The sequence below is a fragment of the Aythya fuligula genome, chromosome 17 (assembly GCF_009819795.1).
Source record: "Aythya fuligula isolate bAytFul2 chromosome 17, bAytFul2.pri, whole genome shotgun sequence".
In the NCBI taxonomy this organism is placed as follows: Eukaryota; Metazoa; Chordata; class Aves; order Anseriformes; family Anatidae; genus Aythya; species Aythya fuligula.
The window spans coordinates 11,232,474-11,252,880 of record NC_045575.1 but is presented as its reverse complement, the minus strand read 5'-3'; the positions used below and the strand labels follow the sequence as shown (position 1 = coordinate 11,252,880).

At 40.7% G+C, this 20,407-nt stretch overlaps 1 protein-coding gene across 1 annotated transcript in view; it reads right to left on the bottom strand.

Annotated features, from left to right (window-relative positions):
- ZDHHC8 (zinc finger DHHC-type palmitoyltransferase 8) overlaps positions 1-11,937 on the bottom strand; it is a 112,046-nt gene extending 100,109 nt beyond the window's left edge. Inside the window, exon 1 of the mRNA XM_032198721.1 lies at positions 11,735-11,937. Coding sequence (XP_032054612.1) covers positions 11,735-11,838 — 104 coding nt within the window. The 5' untranslated portion in view covers positions 11,839-11,937. The remainder of the gene's footprint in view (positions 1-11,734) is intronic.
- Positions 11,938-20,407: the final 8,470 nt, after the last annotated feature.

Below are 20,407 nucleotides of genomic sequence, written 5' to 3'. Positions count from 1 at the left end.
AAAAGTCAAGGGTCGTGGCAGCAGTGTGCTACAGCAGCTCCAGTTTGGAGTAAACACAAGCCTTGGGGCTAGATACTACAAAGGATAATGAGTCTAAAGGAAATGACAAGCACAGAAAACGTGGGTCAGGCAACCTCCTTGTTCAGCAGCACTCTATGGCCCAAAATTCACACACCCCTAACATCCGCTGAAGGAAGAATTTAAAAAACAAACAAACAACAAAAACACAACAAAACAACACCTAGATAGTAAATGGAGAGACGATAGCTAGCTCAGAAGTGTATTTCTCATTTTATCAGATATGAATTATAAATCAAACAGCAGCTAGAAAAGAGATCATTAATTTTTCAGTTCTTCAACCACAGATACCATGTTTAGCTCTATCCTACTAGCCTTTGTAATACAGTGGAAGAAATATTACTTGGCAAAAGTAATTAGTCTTTGTGGAACCACATACAAATGAAAGTTTAAATACTACAATGTAACATTAAACTTTTAAAGAGAGCCAATGAAGCTTTAGTCCATGTATCTCCATATTCATATGCTCATGCAGATTTCAGCATTAAAGAAAACAGTCTTGCTGCATGACATTCACTTGCATTTTAGGATGGCCCAAAATGACATTAAATGGAGAATAAACCTTCTCTTCAGAAGCCTTTTCTGAAATAAAGACCTCCATTGAGTCCTGGGCTCAAAGGACATTCGTCTGGAGTTGGCACATACGTGTAAAACTTCCTAAGCACCAATGCTCCAATTGTACAGTGCTTCTCAGCCTCAGTTTCTCTGATAGCACTGCCAACCTAACTCACAAGTTATGCTGCTGGAAACCAGAAGGGACTAAGACTTCAACACAGGGAGTGGGACACAGTTTTGCCCCAGCTAACTCACAGTACAGCCAGATAAAATCTTGCACTTAATGCAGATGAAGGATTAAGTGATTTGCTAGAGAGAGTACAGACAGCTGTTTGCAGGATTAAGACCAGAGCCCAGGAACCAGGTGGTTCCAAGAGTAGTCCTAACCACCAGATCACTTATTTAAATACGTATACATCCATATACAAGCCTGAACATTTTCCCAGGTCTATATGTTTTATCACCTTGCCTTCTGCCTGCACAATAGCATTTCTTGTTTAGCAATGCATTCACAGTAGCTCTAACATTACCAGAAATTAAAAAGCATCAGGAAGAGCGCTGGTTTAGACACCTGTCCACTGGAAACTGACCTGTGACAGCAAAGCATTTCACAGTCATGACTAGTAGCTGCTGACCTGGTCTGATGGCTGGAGAATCAATGCAGTCAGAAAAACCTATCACAGGTACATGCCTAGCTGGACCCACCAGCTGCTGCCCACTGCTGCCAGGTTACTGGTGCTGCCAAGCTGCTGCCCAAGATAACAAGCTCCACACAGGGAAATCCCAAGTGGCCACGTCCCACAGTCCTATGTAAGTCAAGAAGGGTCCCATCAAGGCATCTGACCACACTCAAAACTCACCATCAGAAAGGGCCCAGATGTGAAATAAAGGACTACACAGTGCTGTTTTGTCTAGCCTTCTTGAGCTCAAGCATTAGGGAAACAAAATAGAAGTTTCCCAACCTGTTGGAAATGATGCTTAGCAGAAGCAGCAGCAAGGTGAAATTCACTAACACGTGCAAGACCTTGTACCTCATTATCATTGCAAGCAATCTGTCAAATTTCATTTACTGAAAAGCACAACATGACTGGAACCATCCCATTTCAAGGAACCAACCCTTTCACTACTACAAACGAAATGGTGTCTTCCTGTCCACCTCCATTCTCCCCAAGCTTCCTGAGAGCATTTCTTGTGTAGGTAGGCATTCACTTCAAAATTTAGCTTTCAGAATGGATTTGTCACGTAAGATGAGGCAATGTTCTCAGCAAATCTCTGCTGAGAAGAGCTGAAGTAATCCTTGCAGTTAATTTTCTGATACAGTCCTACATATGGACAAAGATCATAAGTTTTGTTCTGTAATTGCAAAAAAAATCATATTGGTTTAATGGCCACACCCAGCAAGTACTGTTATTTTAATCTTGCATTGCCTTTGCACTTTGGAATTTCTGTTGCAAGTATTAAACCGCTTTGCTGCTGTAGATGCTACAACTTCCGTACACGAAATAGAAGTTACCTCATCGGATTCTGCAGCTTGGCTATCTCCTTCTGTTTGACTCACACTATGTATCAGAAAGCAGCCATTTTATATATCCCTTCTTACAAAATTATCAAGACATGGTAATTTGAAAAACATATTGGCAATGCCTGTTCAAGTTTCTATTGCTTTTGTCACAAGGACTTGTTAGCCATTTTACACAAAATGAGATATATGCAAAGCCAGCCTACCTGTGCACTGATTTAGTCAAAAGGTGTAGACAGAGGCTGACACTTTGTAGAAGGTTATTTTAAAATGCATATTGTATGAAATCTGTCTTTAGAGCTGCATTGCTACACAATCTTTCACTTTCTTCAACTTAAACTGCCAACTCAAACCACAAACCTCAATATATTTCAAGGAGTGACCCCTTAGAAAAGTCATTTGCTTCCACATAGCCAGGTGGTAAGATTACGATTGCAGCAAGATCTTCAGAGAGACATGCACAGTACAAAGAGAGAAATGAGAATATATAAATAAATAAATATATATATAATATATATATAATGTAGCTCTAGGTTCTTTTATATTTATATACAGGTTTGACCATCTGAAGACAACTGTACAGGCAGTCCCTACTCCACCGTTGAGCCTTGGGAAGTTGAGGAGATGCCAAGATGACTGTGTGGCTCCAGAGGGAAGTCTCTGGGCAGAGGTTCCTGAGCCCAATGCTGGATACAGACCCTGGGAAGGGAGAGCGCACCCACCTACACGCCTAACAGCTCCAGACACTTGGAGCCAAGACACTACATAATCAAATGCTGAGTTATGAGATTTGGTAAAACACAGCAGGTGGTTCAGCATGCTGCTGACAGCAGACGAGGGTTAACCACTGGTGCTCAGCATTATTAGATCATAACACATCTGGAGAGCTATTGCTAAGGCAAACATCAATCTTCAGAGAAAGCTAAACATGCAAAATGAGATCTTGTTCATGAGAAAAAAAAAAAACATGAGGCTAAACACAATTAAAATAATCCTAAATAACTTTTGAAAATGGAACTGACTTAGAAGAAGGTAAGGAAGAGAGAAAAACAAGGAGTGAAGTAAATACCTGTCTCTTCCAGCCAACTGGGATCAGTGTAGCTTCAGAAGTTTTAAGCTGAACCCTTCAATTTCAAAGCATTTTTCTGTGACTGATCTGAATTTAAATTAAAATGATATTTGTTTATAAAAATGTCAAAGCTTTCCTTATTCCCAGCACCGTACTTAAGTTGTGTTGATATAGATATTACACTGGATTATTTCCCTGAAGACATGAAAGAGAGCTAATGCAAATGCCAATTTAGTTTTAAGAATCCTGGGAGAGTAAGGTTTTGTCTGACTATTTCTGAGAGCCCTTATATATTTAAGCAGTTCAAGTTTGCTTTGTTAGTCTTCAACTTAAAAACTAATTTGTTCATTTAAGAATATTCTGCTATTAATTTAGTCTGAGCGCATGCAGAGGTTTCCTGGAGAGCAGTCATTTCAGAGTGGCACATACAATCCTTATTTTTCAAGGTACTTTCTGGCTAGTCAGCTTCTAAGAACTCCTCCCTTCAAAAAATATTGACATCATCTCATATGTGGCTTGATAAAAATCTGAATTTCTCATTCCCATATCAATGCCACCTTGCTTGATAAAACTTGTGATCCACTTGCCCAAAGGGCAGCATTTCCTAAATTACGTGACTTCATCAGTAATAAGGAACACAATAAAGTGGTGTACATGTACACTGGAAACAGCTACTTTGGTGTTTAGATTTAGATCTAAAATTCAAGAGCTTTTTTTTCTGCACCTGGCTCCACTGTCTCTTGTTACTGGAAGATCTCAAAACACAGCAGCAAAGATATTTCATAATGATTTCACATCTGATGTCTACAAATCCTGCACTTACGCTTTCACAAACAGAGAACCATGGTAACCACTGTGATATCTAAGTATGGGTTACTGTACAGTTTATTCCATAATATCCGTCCTGAGAAAAACAAGGAGTGAAGTACCCACTAATGTCTACATAACGGGTACAGAGCTTAGAATCTTAGCCACTTTGAACAGCTTTGAAGCAAGTAAAGCTAAACTGTATTAGTAATTGCAGAAGAACAATAAGGGACTAATTAAATTTTCTTTCTGAATACAGATTACTGGCTGAAGATTTATGTAGTATACACTATGTTGTGGTGTACTCATTTGAACAAAGTACTGCAATCTCCAAGCAAGGATCCCCAAAACTGCCTCTCCTAAAGCAAAACAGATCCACGCTGACTACAGTTTTCCAACTGATGACATTCTTTGCAAAAAAATAATACAGAATTTCCACTGAAAACTGCAGCATTACTATTTCAGCCCCTGTGCCTCTTCCTTTCAACTTCATTAGCAGCTCCCTCTGACATTTGATCAACTAATAGTAGTTCTTTAGCGGCGCAGCCAAATTGAACATTACCCTTGGGTTAGTCAGAAAGAAGTCTTGTATCTACTGGCTCAAATCAGAGGACAGTAAATCAATGTTCCCCTTTTGTATTGGTTACACAACTGTAACACCGATTCGGCTTTTAAGATTCTTCTCCCCACTCTAGTATGCATCTATTTCATGCTCTCAACCAGCTTATTCCAAAAATCTTCCAGTGCAAGCTAAACAAGACTTGTGGCTTCCCTTTGTAGGCCTTGAAGACTTGCCTTGTAGGTATACACTTAGGTAAAATGAGAACAGAAAGCCTGTTCTGGCCATTGTTCATATGTCCCTTACAAACAAGTATATAGAATCCAATGCCATGGGGTTGTGCAGATGATTTCAGCTACGAAGCACCTAGTAACAGAATAAGTTATCTATGCAAAAACTTAAGTGTATAAATAGCAACTGTCTCAGGTAATAGACCTTAAAAATCAGAAGTCCAAGGTAACCAAACGCGCCTCTCTCTCAATTTATATATATATTTTTGTGTGTGTTCTGAAGAATAGCATCCCTCAGTTTACATTGCTAACAAACCAAACGAGCTCCCATACCTTTTGCACAATTTTGTAGAGATTGCTTCTATTTATAAAAGGACACACATGCGGCATACTTAAACAAACACAGACAGCATTTAAAAGAGTATCTTGAAAACGACCTTAAAGAAAAATTGAATAACTGTTTGTATATTTACATGCAAAGGCTGAAAGGCCCACCCTGATCTAATTGAGGCAGTCTCTCATTCCTATTTCCATACACCCACATCCTTAATCTCTGCTCATTAGGAAAAATGGAAAGGAGGCTGCTACTGGCATAAACCACACGCTGACTACAGCTGCGGATAGCCCGTGCACAGGAATAACTTTCACTGCATTAGCTATTTTGACTTCAAAACGAGATCTACAGTTAGCATTCAAATGCCACCGTGATGGCTGCATGCAAATAGCTGCGCACTCCACAGCTGAAGATGTCTAGCTATTTACTACCATCAATGAGGATGACTCTCCTCCCTCCCCCAAACTACAGGAGGAAAGAATATTCCCTGCTGATCATAAACATGGTAGTTTTTGTGGGTTTTTTTGTTTTGTTTTTTTCCTAAAGGAATGAATTTTGATAGCTTTCAGAAGTCTCTTGTATTGCCAACTTTGCTGGTCCCCTTGGAAGTGAAGATGATAGACTCTACTAGCTAAAAGCAATAAAACTGAGCTCTCTTCCAGCATTAAAAAAAAGCCTTTTCACACTTTAGCTAAATGGATTTTCCTGTTGAGATTCCCTGCCTCTTTATCTTGCATGACAAGTTTATCTAGATACTATTTAGAAAAAAAAATTATATACCAAGATGAAATTGCCAGAGCTTAAAAGGACATTTCTTTGTCATAAGAAGAATAAACATTTCTCAGTAGCTGACAGGCATGACAACTGAGAAGACTCAGGTCAATCTGGAAAGCCTTACCTCTTCCGGATTGCAGTAGAGTAGACAAGGAAAATCTGCCATTAAAGATGCATTTAAGATGGAAAATGCTAAAATACCTAAGGAGGCTGCAATCTCTTCTGAGTTTTGCATTCTTTTAAATATCTGGCTTTTCTTCGCTCAGAATTGCAGTACCCCAATCAGTGGTGGTTTCAGTGTGAAATCAGTTTTGAAACTCACCTAATTAAACTTTTAAACTACATGCTTTTTCCTCTCTCTACTGTCACCTGCATGGCTGTTTGTGTATGTGTACTTTGTGAAGCTGCTCCCTACTGGTTCCAGCAATTTCTCGGTTTGGCACATGAAAAAAATAACTAATCAGCAATAGGCTAACATTTCAAGTAGTAAAGTGTGGTTTGAAAAGAAAGTTCAAAAAGAGTGAATTTGTTCTTTTTCACGATTAGCATCAACAATACAAAGTGAATCCCTGCAATGGCTCAGAACAGACAAGGGCTATGAGCTTTGTGTTGTAAAGGCTTCAAAATTACGGGCACATCTGGTATGACATCATTCCGGCAGAACAAGGGGGAAGCAGATAAGCAGAGTAGCAGTGTTTCCACAGACACGCCACAGCAAACCTTGAACTTCTGACATCCTAAGTCACAAGCAACAACCACCAGAGCAACACAAATCCACAAGCCACCTTCAGCAAGTTACTAGGCAGAGGCCAAGCCATAAGATCACATTCCAAGGCAGAATTTATGTTGTCTAGCAGCTTCTAAAGATTAAGCAAACCAAACTTTTTTTTTCTTTATTTCCATTTTTGTGTACCTATTTATCAGTATCCAATACTATTTTCTCTAGGCTGCTATAAAGTCAAAGGCTCATAGCATCTGTAATATACTCTTTACATCACATTTAATCATTTGCTCTAACTGAAATTAGAGCACAGAACTGGTAGGAGTGAATATCTGAGTATCTGCAATAAGTTCACTGAAGTCCTTAAAAGGCTTTAGGTATGACAAAGAGTTTTGGATACAAATTGAATTCACTAAAGCAAGGATGATCTTCTATTTGCTTGAATTATGTTAGTGACTGAACCAACTAAGTGACTGACCAGATTAAAAACACAAGATGCTTTCCCCTCTTTTGACCTATGAACACGAATGAGTCACTGGAGGATGAGATCTAACAGACAGTTCAAGAATTTTAGGTACGCATAGAATCATACTCCCACTGCCAACCAGAACAGTTACAATAGCCATGAACCTTAAAATGCTATTATATGTGTATTTTAGGGCTATTCCAATGCAGGAGCATATAATCCGGAGTGGGGGTGGTCAGTTATGATTTAAGAAATGCATTTATCCTAAGTGTTTCTGAATTAATATATGGTTTAGCCAGTATAATTAAGTCACTGCAGAAATACTGAGTCTTCCTAATTCATGAAATGCAGTAACAGGATACACAAGGCAGGAGGGGGAGAGACAACCCCAGATTTTTTTTTTCTAAACACTCAGGAATGAAGCCAATTTTTTTTTTGTGCGTGTCTCTAAGGTAAATCCACAAGCCCTGCTACTGAATACAGTCTAACTGCCATTTTTCCCCTGATCCTCCTTCTACCAGCTGAAGACTACTTCTCTGTTTTCTTCCTATCCTTACGTTGAGTTCAACCTCAGTTGCTCTTTTACACCCGTTATTACTTCTCAGTTGTTTCCTGAGGGTTATTGATATTAAATTCCTGTGTCACAGACTGCATTAGAGCGCCAGTTGCATATGTCTGTGGTACACACCTATGATTACACCCCATTATGACTTCTAAGAACAAAGTTCGTCTCATTTTCAGCATTGGCTGAATGAGTTCTGACCTTAGTTGTGCTTTCACTTCACCCAGAAAATTACCCATTTTACTATGCCAGTGAAGAGAACAATAGACAGCAGCATTACTACCATTATAGCAAAGTAGTGGTGGCACCTGGATCTTTGTTGTGAATTATGTGTTTCTGCCAATACTTCAAAGACGCTCAGCTGACTGGATGGATGCTACAGAAAACACAGTCCTAAAGCAGCTATTATCAGAAATTTCTAGTCTACAGTATTCGGCAAAAAAACTGAAGAGCTTTCCTTTCTCATGACTAAAATAAGCCACAGTGTTGGTTGTTTTTTTTTTTTTTTTTTTTTCCTTAAAACCTTATGCTTTTAGCTTGTTGTGTAATCTATACATGCGAGTTTTGCAGCTGCTAGGCTAAAATTCAGAGGTTGCCAGCACTAGAAACAACAGTAAGTGGCACAATTTAACCAGGTGAAGAGAAGTATTGGATCCAGCATCATAGGTCAGTGGGTGAAGTTATGCTTTATAGCATTATGCTTACGGGCAAATAAGCTGTGTTCTCTAATACTGCAGTCACACAACCTGAAGTAAGAGAGGAAGTTCACGAGACTCAGGTTCTTTGGATGAAGACACTTGGACCACTGTCATAGCTGTCAGTGGTCCAAGGCATAAGAACTTAGACTTCACTGAAATGGGTTAAGTTGTTATCACTAACGAAAAACCTTATAAGAAATATGAAGAAAAAAATGGTTTGGGAGAAATAAGCTCACATCTGCTGCAACTGAATTACTCTGGATTCCTGTAATGTTAAGCAGAATTGTTCTTTCTTCATTATGCCATTTGATTTGTTCATATGAGTAAATTACCCTAATTATGATATATAACATTATTTATACATTCCTTTGCAATGCTTAGAGTTAATGCACTTTTACTCTCCTACTGGGACAAATTAGACCACCTACTCACACGCTTGTATTTATTATTAAAGGAACACACATGGAGAGCTAAGTCTGCAATATAACTGAAATATTTCGTTGCCTTTCCAGGCAGTAATGGTGATAGCTAAATAGTTTTGTTTCCCCTCGTAAAACCAGAAGGAATACAACAGAGGTATAGTGAATCCTGAATAGTTAGCTGAGGAAAAAGAAGCATCTATTGTGGAATTTTCCCAAATTGAAGTATAAGAGCACCGCTGATCAACACCGTCATGAAATAATAGTGCATACTGTGTATTTCAAACACTCTTTATATGCTGCTACTTGGTGAATTTGTTTGTACGAAAGCTAAAAATAAAGATTACGTTGCTAAAAAGCTATCCCTGGCCTTCAAGTTCAAAGAGCTTTTCATCTAGCAGAGGACACTCACACTACGTGGCTGGAGCCCACAAACATGTCTAGGGAGAAAGCCTGGTCAGAGCCTCAGTTTTTTAATCCAGGTTACACAAACACTTGCAATACTCAGAAAAGATTTTTTCCTTCTATTTGGTAAGTGTTTTTTTAAAAGTTATTAGTCTATTTTCCACATATATTAACCACCATTACTCAGTTCTAGAGCGCTGAGGTTGCTCAAGTCCCTGATATCCCACTGAGTTGATCCACACACAAAATTTAATATGAAAATTAACAAATTTCATGTATTTATAGCCAGGTAAGGTCCTTAACAGCAGCCTTGGAGCTTAGCAACACAAACAAGAAATTAATAACAGTTCAAGTAAATTGTCACCCAGTAGAGTTCTTGTGCTATGATTAGCAAGCATGGAGTGTATTAGCAACACTGCTTAAAGCACTGCTAGGCCAGAACCTCAACTGCTGCTTATCACTGACCTACCTAACATCAAAGGAGTTGTGCAGATCAGCACCCCAGAAAATACAGGCCTATCTCAGCCATGAATAACATATCATGACAGAAGGATCTTCAGGACACAAAACACTGTCTGTGTAAAAAGACAGAAAAAAGAAAAAAGCTATAGAGAAAAACAAAAACAAAAACAAAAAAACACATACAAAAGCCACTCTAATCTCATGCATACTACTTGCTTTGATTCTGAAACAAAGACAGATTTTACTAAAACTGCTCAGGATAAATTTGCACAGATTTGCTGTTGTTTTTTATCTGAGTATTTTTGAATGGACAGGACTTCAGATACTGCCTGACAACAGTTGCTCAATTATGTGTTACTTTTATTACACACATGGCTTGGCAGCAGCAGAGAACGTATGTCTGGGACAGTCCTCAAAAAATTTACTACCACTTCAAGATGCACAGGCCAAGCTACAATATGGAGAGATCCTAAAAATACTTCATTTTGCATGTAATTATTCACTGATAACAGAGGGAGCAGAATTAAGTTTAAGATTTGGTAATAGACTAAAGCTAATTACTTCTGCCATACAGCAACAAATTTTAAACCGAACACCTCAGTTGATGTCCTGCTGCCAAAAGGATGTTTCAACAACAACTGTGTTACCAGGAAAGTCTTACATCACGAGGCAATTTGTAGCTCTACATTTGAAGTATGGCATGAAAACAAACATACAGCTCCCAAAACAACCGCAGCATGCATCCATTTCTCAAGGTGCAGGAAAAGAAAAGCACTGGCATCGAGACCCCTTTTTTGGATTCTGAAGCCATGCAAAACAACAACCCAAACACCACGCCAGTGTGAGCCAAGTTCAGCACAGAAGCCAACTTCTGCCTTCTGTTTGCCTGCGAGGACCCAGCTATAATTAGATGCCCAAACGATGAATGATGGGTTTATACTTGTACCAGCTCTTTGTGCTGAAACAGTGCAATATCCTGAAAGGATTTACCCGTATCTTCCCATCAAATGCACTAAAAACAAGCAATCAGAAGTCAAGTCACATTAAGCCAAGAGCATAACTCAGTGCCAAAAGCTGTTCTGATTTTAAAAATCTGTTAGACAACACAACATTTGCATTTTATTCCGGAATCCTACATTAAGACTGCCACAGCAGTAATGAGCAGTTGGACGCACTGAGAACCGTACTACGGTGAAAGTCCGAAGGGTACCGACGTGGACACGTACTCCCCCAGTTACACAGCCTTCTGCTCCTGGGGCTTCATTCAGCTCAATTAAAAACTAGCAATGGCAAAACACGGTGCAAGGTTTCAAAATAAGCAAAACAGTCGGTTTTAATATCCGCACAGCAATCTTTTCACCTCCCCGAAAAGCAGCTTAGCCAAAGCTCGCTTCAGAGCGGTTTTGTAGCATCGCTCCCTCGAAATAGCAGCAATGCCTTTGCAGGGAAGCTGCTGCCATCCCGGCGAAGGAGGGGTTAAGGCTCTTCATAACTCAAGTTTATGTAAAGGGAGAGGACCCGGAGAGGCAAAGCAGCACGCCGCTCACATATTAATACACCGACAGGGGCTCTGAAGCCGACCGCCAGAGCCCCGCTTTGCATTTGAGGGAGGTGGGGGCGAGAGCAGAGGAAACGAAGGGAGGGGGAAGGGTGGGGAAAAAAGTTTCCCCTTCCCTCCCTGCGGCAAATCCAAACCTGCCCGTGGGCTCCTGGGGCTCTGGGGGGGCAGTTACATAAAAAACGCCCCGAGCCGGGCAGCACCGAGCGCCTGGGACGGGATCGCTCCCGCTGCCAAGCGCTGCGCCGGGCAAAGCCGCGGTGCGCAGCCGGGGGCTGCCTCCCTCCTGCCGGCCTCCCTGCCTCCTCCCCGGCCTCCTGCCCGGCCTCCCGGCCCCTCTCAGCAGCAGGGCAGCCGGCACCCCCCGCCGCAGCCTGACGGCTCCCGTGCGCGAAATGGTGGCTCCGGCTGTCAGCGAGCGGCAGCCCCTGCAGAGCCGCGCCGGGCCGCGCCGGGCCTGGAGGAGCCGAGCCCGGCCTCCCCCCTCTCCCACCCCTTCGCCCCGCGGCGTTACTTACGTGAAAACAAAAAATAAAGTAGTCGAACCCACTAGCAAGGCGGCCGCTGTGGAGACGGGGATGTATTTCGTCGGTTTAAACCTCTTGCCGGTGCTGCTGGGCATCCTGTGGCTTACACATCACTGTGCGGAGCCGAGCCGGGAGCGGGGAGCCGGGAGGACGCGGGCAGCCTCCGGCACGGGCGGGGAGGGGGAACCGGCGGGGGGAACCGGGCCGGCTGACCTCCAGCACAGGAAATCCCACCCCCGCCGCCCGGCCCCTCGGCTGATGTCAAGCAGCCCCTTAAGGTAGCGCTGCGGGCGGCTCGGCTCGGCACGGCCCCTCCCGAGGCACCCGGCCGCCGCGCCGAGGGGAAGCGCTGGGTTTTTCGGGGAGGGGAAGGGAAGGAGAGGAAAGGAGAGGAAAGGAGGAGGGAGAAGGGGCCGGCCGAGCGCCGCCGTGCTCTTTGTGGGAGGGTGGAGGAGGAGGGAGCGGCAGCGAGCTCGGGGGAGGGGGCCGGGGGCGCCCCCAGAGGCTGCGGGGCGGCCCCGGGGCTGCTGCTGCGGGCACCGGGAGCGGCACGGCCCGAGCGGCGCCCTGCTGCCCTCCGCAGCGAGCCCCGAGCGCCAGCAGGCAGAAATAAAGAGGTGCTTTAAGGTAAGATCGCCAAGTTCAGCGAAAAGGCTTTCTAGAGAGCGCTGTGCAAAGCGGCTCCTCCGCTCGCAGCAGGCAGCTCTGCGCAGGCACCGGGAAAGCCTCGCAGGGGGGCAGGGTGCGAGGCCACTCGGAAATTTACGCATCGAGCCCAGGAGCTGCAGCCAGACCCAGCGCTCCTGTTCTCCTCAGTCAGGCTCCCTTTGCAGCTGCCAAGAGGCCTGTGAAGCACTCACTGCATCAGACAGTGAAAGCCACCTTCACGGCTTCTGTTGGGGCTGAAAAGTAAACTTACCTTACAAGGTATGCAGCCGGCTCCTGTTCTGGAGAGACATTAACAATCACCATTTTAAGAGACTTGGGTGAGCTCTACAGTCCTCGAGGTATTTGGAACAGAACAAGAAAAATCCAACAAAAAAGCAAGTACAGGCTCTCCGCTTTGCAAGGTTTGCAATAAAATTGTGAGCATCAGCTTTAAATATAAGCAAATCCAGCAAGTTCCAGCCTGAAGGTATATAGTTATGTGAAATCTGCTTTTGCTAGTAACTGCTCTCTCTTCCCCCTTCCCCCCCACCCCAATAAGTATTCTCAGCCCTCTGAGAACAACTTTAAAAATGCCAGGGTTTATCCAAAAGGGACTAAAGCCAAGAGGCAACTTAAAATGAGCTCCAAACAGGTTTTTGAGGTAAAGAAAGGAAAACAACTTGGTTATTTTTGAATGCCTAGGGTACATTATTTCCTGCGCTTCACTCCTCACTGTCATGCCAGGTTATTGAAATAAATGATTCTTAAAATGCTCACAACTAATCAAAAGGTCAGCAACTTTACACAGAATCAGACTCTGCATACTAACCTGAAAGCCTTCAGGTGCAAATCTACCGGCATATGAAGTTGGATCAGAAGTGTACTTTGGAAGCAAATCTCTGTCACCCTCATGTACCGTGGTTTGATGCATGTTGCTGTGTGGCCTCAAAGTACAAAGCTACATTCCTTTTGAATAAAGCTTAACCTGAAGATGCATTTCAGGAGCACACCTAATACACCCCTATCACAAGTTGGTTCTAAATGAACTTCCCCAAAAGACCTTGCAGTCTAGCACTATTTGCAGAAACCAGGCGGAGACTTCATCACTTTCATCAGTTCAGGCCCTGTCCTCCTTCTCGTTCAGCCAACATTCTTGGTGAAAAATTTCATAGTTGCAAACAGAACCCTGATATTTTTACACTGATTTCATTTTAAACTGGAAAACGTTACATGAAGTATTATAGACAGCTTATGAAGTTTGGTTAGCATCCTCTAATGGACAGTGAGAGATTTACTCTACTACATTTCTTAGGGCTTGAAAATTAGTCAAGAAGTTTTCTCCCCGCTCAAGTGGCTGTCAGATTTGCATTTTCAGCATGGATATGCAATAGGGTCTCCAGAAGTACCTTTCAAGGTACATATTTAGAGGTTGGAGATTTATTTAAAATTTCATTCTAAGGACAAGGCCTTTCTGAAAAGTAGCAAGTTATCACAAAGGATGGCAACATCCCTTGATGTGAACACAGGAGCTACACTTAAGGAAGACTATTCCCACTCTGTTCTCTGCACCTCATTACCTTCAGTTGTATTTTTCCTGTAGGGATTCTCACCACGCTAGAAAGCCTAGTTCTCAAATGCAGTTTTGCAAGCAGGCAGGACTCAGTGTTCCTGCTCCTTCCACCCTACAGCATGGCTTTCCTACCACTTGGGCACCCGAGTGCATCTCCACAGCCTCACCATAACAGCCCCACTCAGAGGGCCAGTATTTCAAGCCAATCACCTGATGAAGAGAGGTACTTAGCAGCAAGCAAATATGATTTTATTATTATTTTTAGTCCTCCAGTCATGCAACACTGTTGCAGAGAAGGACACTAAAAGATAACTGTGAGCATGTGGTATGGGATTAAGAGTTGCAGCTTTCATAGCAACAAAAAGGGCACATCTCCAAACCTTACTTGATCTTAAAGATCACAGTGCAAGCCTGGTCTGCACAGTCATCCTCTGGATCCAGATACTTTATCTGTGCAACAGTGTGTCATGCAGAACCAGCATTTTCAAAAGAAGGTTCAGAGGCTCCATGTTACAAGGCAGTATTAGGCAGAGATGTGTTTCGAGATGATTTCTGTGTGTGCTGCACATTGCAGATTACTTATCAGAAAGCAACAAATTGGTGGGATTTGGGGGGTCCAACAATTCCCCCAGTTCACTGATTTCCTTCCCACTAATGTTCCAGTTCTTGAAAACACCTACTTTCAAGACAGAATAAAGCACTGCCGAGCAATGTTCAGTCTCAGTATTAAAAGGCAAGTATATCGAAAGCCAGGAGATCACTTTAGGATTCAAGCAATAACGACGCCTGAGGAGGACCTGACTCAAGCAGAACAGGCATGTCTCAGAACTGCTCTTCTGGAACAGCTTTATTTCATGGACTGTAGTTTCTGGATTCACGCTACGTGATAATTGTGCCAGAAGGTTTTGGCAGCCCTGAGGTAAACAGGGATGGCAGCATGAGTTGGAAAAAGATTTAATGACTACCTAAAGAACTAATACAGCCACCAAGAACAATTTAAGAATAATCTGGCAGAGTCTGGCTAGTAACTGCATGTCTTTTTGTAAGATTTTACTCTGAGGTTTTATCCTCAAGGAGAAAGGGCCATCCACAGAAGTTGTGTTGGAGACACATGCAAGGGTACCGTTCTGAAAGCTCGTAACACAAAAAGAAAACACATGGCAGAGGAAGCATCAGGAAAGCCTGACTGCCACGCACTTTTCATATGAAATTATGACATCAACACTAGCTGGGAAGCAGCTAAACAGATAAAAAAAAAATCCTTTTACTTTGCACACTTTCAAGTACTGAAAATCCCTGGCATCTTTTACTGGTCACTAGGCAATTTAGCTCCCAGCTCATATTAGCTGTTGTCATTAAACAATGATCAGAATAAATCATTCTCCTTTTCTTACTGGACTTGCTACCATAATAAATGTACTTGCCAGCCTGTGCAGTACCAGTGATCTGCAAAGTGTTCAGGGTCACTGAAGGTTCAGCAATCAGGTGTTTAGTAAATGCTGTTTTTCTTTTAAACTTACAGTGCCCAAACCAGAGGACACTTGGGTCACCAGGCACAACATAGTGCAGGCAAGAAGTCCAAGCATGGCTAGGCTTTTTATGGGTACAAACAAGGCCCACTACGTTACTCACTGGAACTTTATTATGACCATTTTCATTTAGTTGTTCAAGTTTATTTAGTACTAGATTTATCAAGAAATTAACAGTAGCCTGAACAGAAATCTCACATCAACATTTTCCATGGAACAGGATTCATTTAAGACGTATGAGATAGAAGAACTCGTGTAACATGCACTTCCCAACTGCAGTGATGGGGCATGTCAACTTACAGTTATTATGAGGTTTAGATTACTTTACTGACACACGAGTTCCTAGGCGATTCCCACAAGGAGCTACTCAGAATAACATAGGCATCTGAATGGCTTAAGATTCACAAGCTATCGATTTATAAAACAATTTATAAAGTGTAATTCTCCTCTGCCAGTATGGGATATTACTCCAAATGATACTGCTGAAACTCTGAAAGCCAACCATACTAGCAAAGAAATTAAGATATTAAAACCAATAATGTGAAGCAATGTAACGTTAATTACACCTTGTAGAATATTCTTGTGAAATACCCTCCAAAGATAACAAGCTATTTGGTCATTTTAATACCCAAACCATCTTTTTCGGATACTTACATAGCTATAATGGCTTTTATGGAAAAACAACATTAGAAAGCTGTATGCTTTTACCTGCTTGAAATGAAGACAGCCAGCACAGTATGAATAGACAAGAGCTTGTGACATCATTAACTTATTTCAGGAATAAAATGCACATCTTGATACAACAGTTAGTATCTACATGACAATGAACTACCTGATATAAGTCAGCAGAGTGAAGACTGATAGACAGTAATAAAAAACTGGACTTAAAGCTGAAAACAAAAGTTAAGAGTACAATGCTTATGAAATACTTCAAGTTGGCAGACACCTGCAAAATTAAGATGTTTGCAGTACTATGTACTTAACACAGAATTGTGCTAGAAACTGGTCTCTGTATTTAATACATTTGTCATTATGTTGGTTAAAAACATAACTATATACCACAAACTCTAGCTTCACTATTAACACTTCATTATTTTTAATAGAAATACTTTAAGGAACTAACATAGGTTGCCTTTTTACTAGGAGACTGTAGCAAACTACTTACACTCAGAAGTCTTTCAAATATGAAAAGGTCTTAAGTGTCTAGTGTCGAATGTGGCAGAAGTGGACAAAAACACTCCATACTTAAATTTGCCTATTGAAAAAGTGCACGAGTATAAATCTCTAAGATACTTATTGTTGTAGATACTAATAACTCTAGCTATTATCCAGCTCTAAATGTTTTTTTTTTCTCCTGTGCATGTCCATTTTCACAACTTTAATATTTCCTTACTATGCAATTGCACAAGCTTCTCATTTGAGAGGGCATCTTGTTTTCAATTAAACTACAGTCTGAGAAATCACTTACATGTACAATCCACTCTACAGCTGATTACTTCAAACTTTTCTTCACCAAACAAAATAATTCTGATCTGTTGCAGCTAGTTTTCATTATCTCCTGACTCTGAAAACGATATATTGTCAAAGATTTAGTCAGGGTTAGCAAAGGACCGGATCATTCGTCTTATTTTAAAGCAAGAGTAATTTTAGCTAAATTTAATTTGGAAGGATTTTAAAACCTACAGAAACCATCATAAAGGCAAGAGTTAAAAAAAAAAAAACACAACACACCTGTACAAACACCTCACCAATTAACTAGTGCAAGCTTACGCATAGACAAGATTCCAACTTAAAAGACACTTTGAAATCAGTTTGGCTAATCAGGAATTAAGATACTAGCTGCCAGATACAGCTTAGAAAATACAGCTTGCCAGAAACAAGCATGACCAGCCAGAATATACAGGTATACTGGGAACAGAAGTACATAAACACAGGCTATGAAGCCTTCCATTTCAGATGGAAGAGAGAGGTTTTGTTTTTTTTTGTAATAACCACATTGGAAAGCTGCTGACAATCCGTACAGGAGATCAAAATAATGTCAGCTTTATAATCCCCCATCTCAGTATTTACACAAATAGTTGCAATTATTCAACATTAATAAAATATCAAATGGAGTTTTCTAAACTTTTGTTAAAAAAAGTTTATACTAGCATTTAACATTTCCATTCAGTTATTCAAGTGAACACATTGGAACATGAAATAGCAAAAGGCATAGCATTTCTCTTGAAATGTTAGATGGGGATGTCAGAGTTCATCACAACTCATTAGCCATAGAACACAGCATCCACCTTCTGGACCCGATGAATTCTCAACCCAGGAAATCCACACTACTGCTGGTACAGCTGGTCTGAGCTGCAGGTGCTGCCTCACAGGCAGGAAAGGCAGCCCAGGCTGGGGATACTTTCTGAACCAAATGCTTCCCCACCATCGACACAGAGCAAGAGAAGAGCTGGTCTGTCTCCAGAACTCATCCCTTCTCATCATCTTGGGCATATCCTCACCACAGTTCTTTCCATAGTGAAGATATATATACACAGATTAATCCCTCATTTTTTTCCACTTAATTGTTTCAACTTTTATTCAAGTCAGTTTCAAGACATTTAGACCAAAATTGGACCAACTGTTCAGTCTTGTACTCTTGTACGTAAAATACAAGCATTTCTTGAGCAAGTTGCATCACTAAGAATCCACAACATTCTCATGTCTGCTTAGTGTTGAGAAGAATTTTAATTTTCTGAGGTTTTAGTATCACAGAAAATGCATTTGATACAAGCTACCTTATTGCACAGGAAAATTACCATTTACAGTGTTAAAATACAGCAAGTTGGGGTTGTCAGCAACTTGTGAATGAGACATATTGTGTCATTGATACAATCCTACGCCTGAAGAAAAAAAGTATAGTCTCCAAAATAATGTATAATTTATAAAGAACTACTTCAAATTTGTTTTTATGATAATAAACTCAGTCTTAAAAATAGACTTAACTACCTGTTAAGTACATGATGTTTTCTGATGAGCACCAAAAACTATTTTGAAGTTAAATTCTTCATTCAGGTATCCTCAGAAACTCATCCATCCATTTTTCTGCACATAAAACCATTTGTACCAACAAAGGCTGGGTTACTAAGCCTGGCTAGATTACATCTTTTTACACTTGAAACAAGAAGAATTGGTACAAGCTACAGAAATTAGCACTTGACAATACTTCACTAATCTCATTATAGTTTCCAGTTTAAGAACACATTAAATCCTCCTAAAAAGTTTCACTTGCACTTTCTGTAAGATTTGTCATATTCCCAGTAATCTCTCAGTTATACAAGTGCTTAAAAATTCTCTAACTGGCTACCTCAACACAACTAACTCCCCATAATTTTTGTCTACGTTTAAGCATGCTAGGAGTTACCTTGCCTCGCAGGGTGCAGAAGGGAAATTAGAGAAGATCGTACACTACCACAGCCTTGTAAAGTAGCCTTCATATAGCCTTGATTCCAAGTTGACGAAGAAAGTACCAAATATACCTCAATAAGGTGCAGAAATTTAGATTCACTGGATTTCTATACTGTCTGTATAGTTTCGCAGGACGCATTCTTTATATGACAATACCTTCAGACATTTAAATCATACTGGTTACTGTGATTTTAAAAACCAACATATGGCAGTTGTAGTTGCCTACAAATTCATGAAAGAATTCCTACATTACAAGCCTGCCTTTTTGTCAAAACACTATTTCCACTTTTGAGCCAAGTTTATTATTTTAAGATTCCCTATTGTCCAAAAAGACAGGCCAGATTCTGTTGTCTCAAGAATACCATCATAGTGAAAATGGGAAAGTGTGAATGTTTAGTATCTGGTAACTACTGGAAGAGGGGTGGTGAACAGGACACAAGATATATCAACTAGAACTCTACAATTCTCAATATACAGAAAGCTATAAAAACATTTTGAAGGCATCTCTTGGAAGCTTGTGGTATGTACACATTAAAGTTCATTATTAGACTGACTTAAAAACCTTACTTCATCAAGATTAACTTTCAGAATACTTACTACTTTTTAATTTGTAGCGCAGCACACCTACGGCTTCTAAACGATCAGAACATTGACTAGCCAGTCTTCAATTTAGAAGACAGACATGTTCTTCAACCAAACGCTAACCACAAGAAATATTTTACTTAGCAGTCCTCATAACTTGGCTCTTGGAGATTGCAGACTTGCACTAAGGATGACTGTAATCCATGAACTGTAAACATGGATCAGTTAACCTAAACAGGAAGGGAAATGTCTTGAAATCAATTAAGTATGCATGAATAAGTGAAAAAGGGGGAGGGGGAAGGAGAAAGAAGGTAATAAAATTAAACAGGCACTGTCAATATTAACATTAAACAAATTGTTTCCTCCTGCCTTCTGCACAAGATTTCTGCACAAGATTTGATAGCAAAATCAAACCCATACATTTTGTTGCTTCCACCACACTTTGCCCCTGCAGACTAAAAATACATTCCCAGTAAGAGTTAACTTTAAATAAACAGCAAATCCTTTAAATGAAAATTTAAATTTATTTTGAAGTTTTTAAATGTCATTTCTATCAATTTAGACACACTGTTTGACATTATCAGATCAGAGAATTTACAGTGACTCATGGATAAAGATTTGGCTTTTACATTCAAATGTTAAGTACTTCAGAAGAACTTTGTCTTATTTCCAAACCAGAAACACTAAAAAACATTTTATTTTGCCTTTCAACCATCTTTGTTAATTAACAGACTTTTGATATCTGCCGTACTTGAAGTGGAACATGCACAACACCAAAGGAATTACTTTGTTTGAATGAAGTGAGTACCTTAATTACAGTTCCAGACTTAAGACTAGTTCATGATAGCATCAAAAGGCAGTGCTAAGTAGAAATAAAGTATTTTTTTA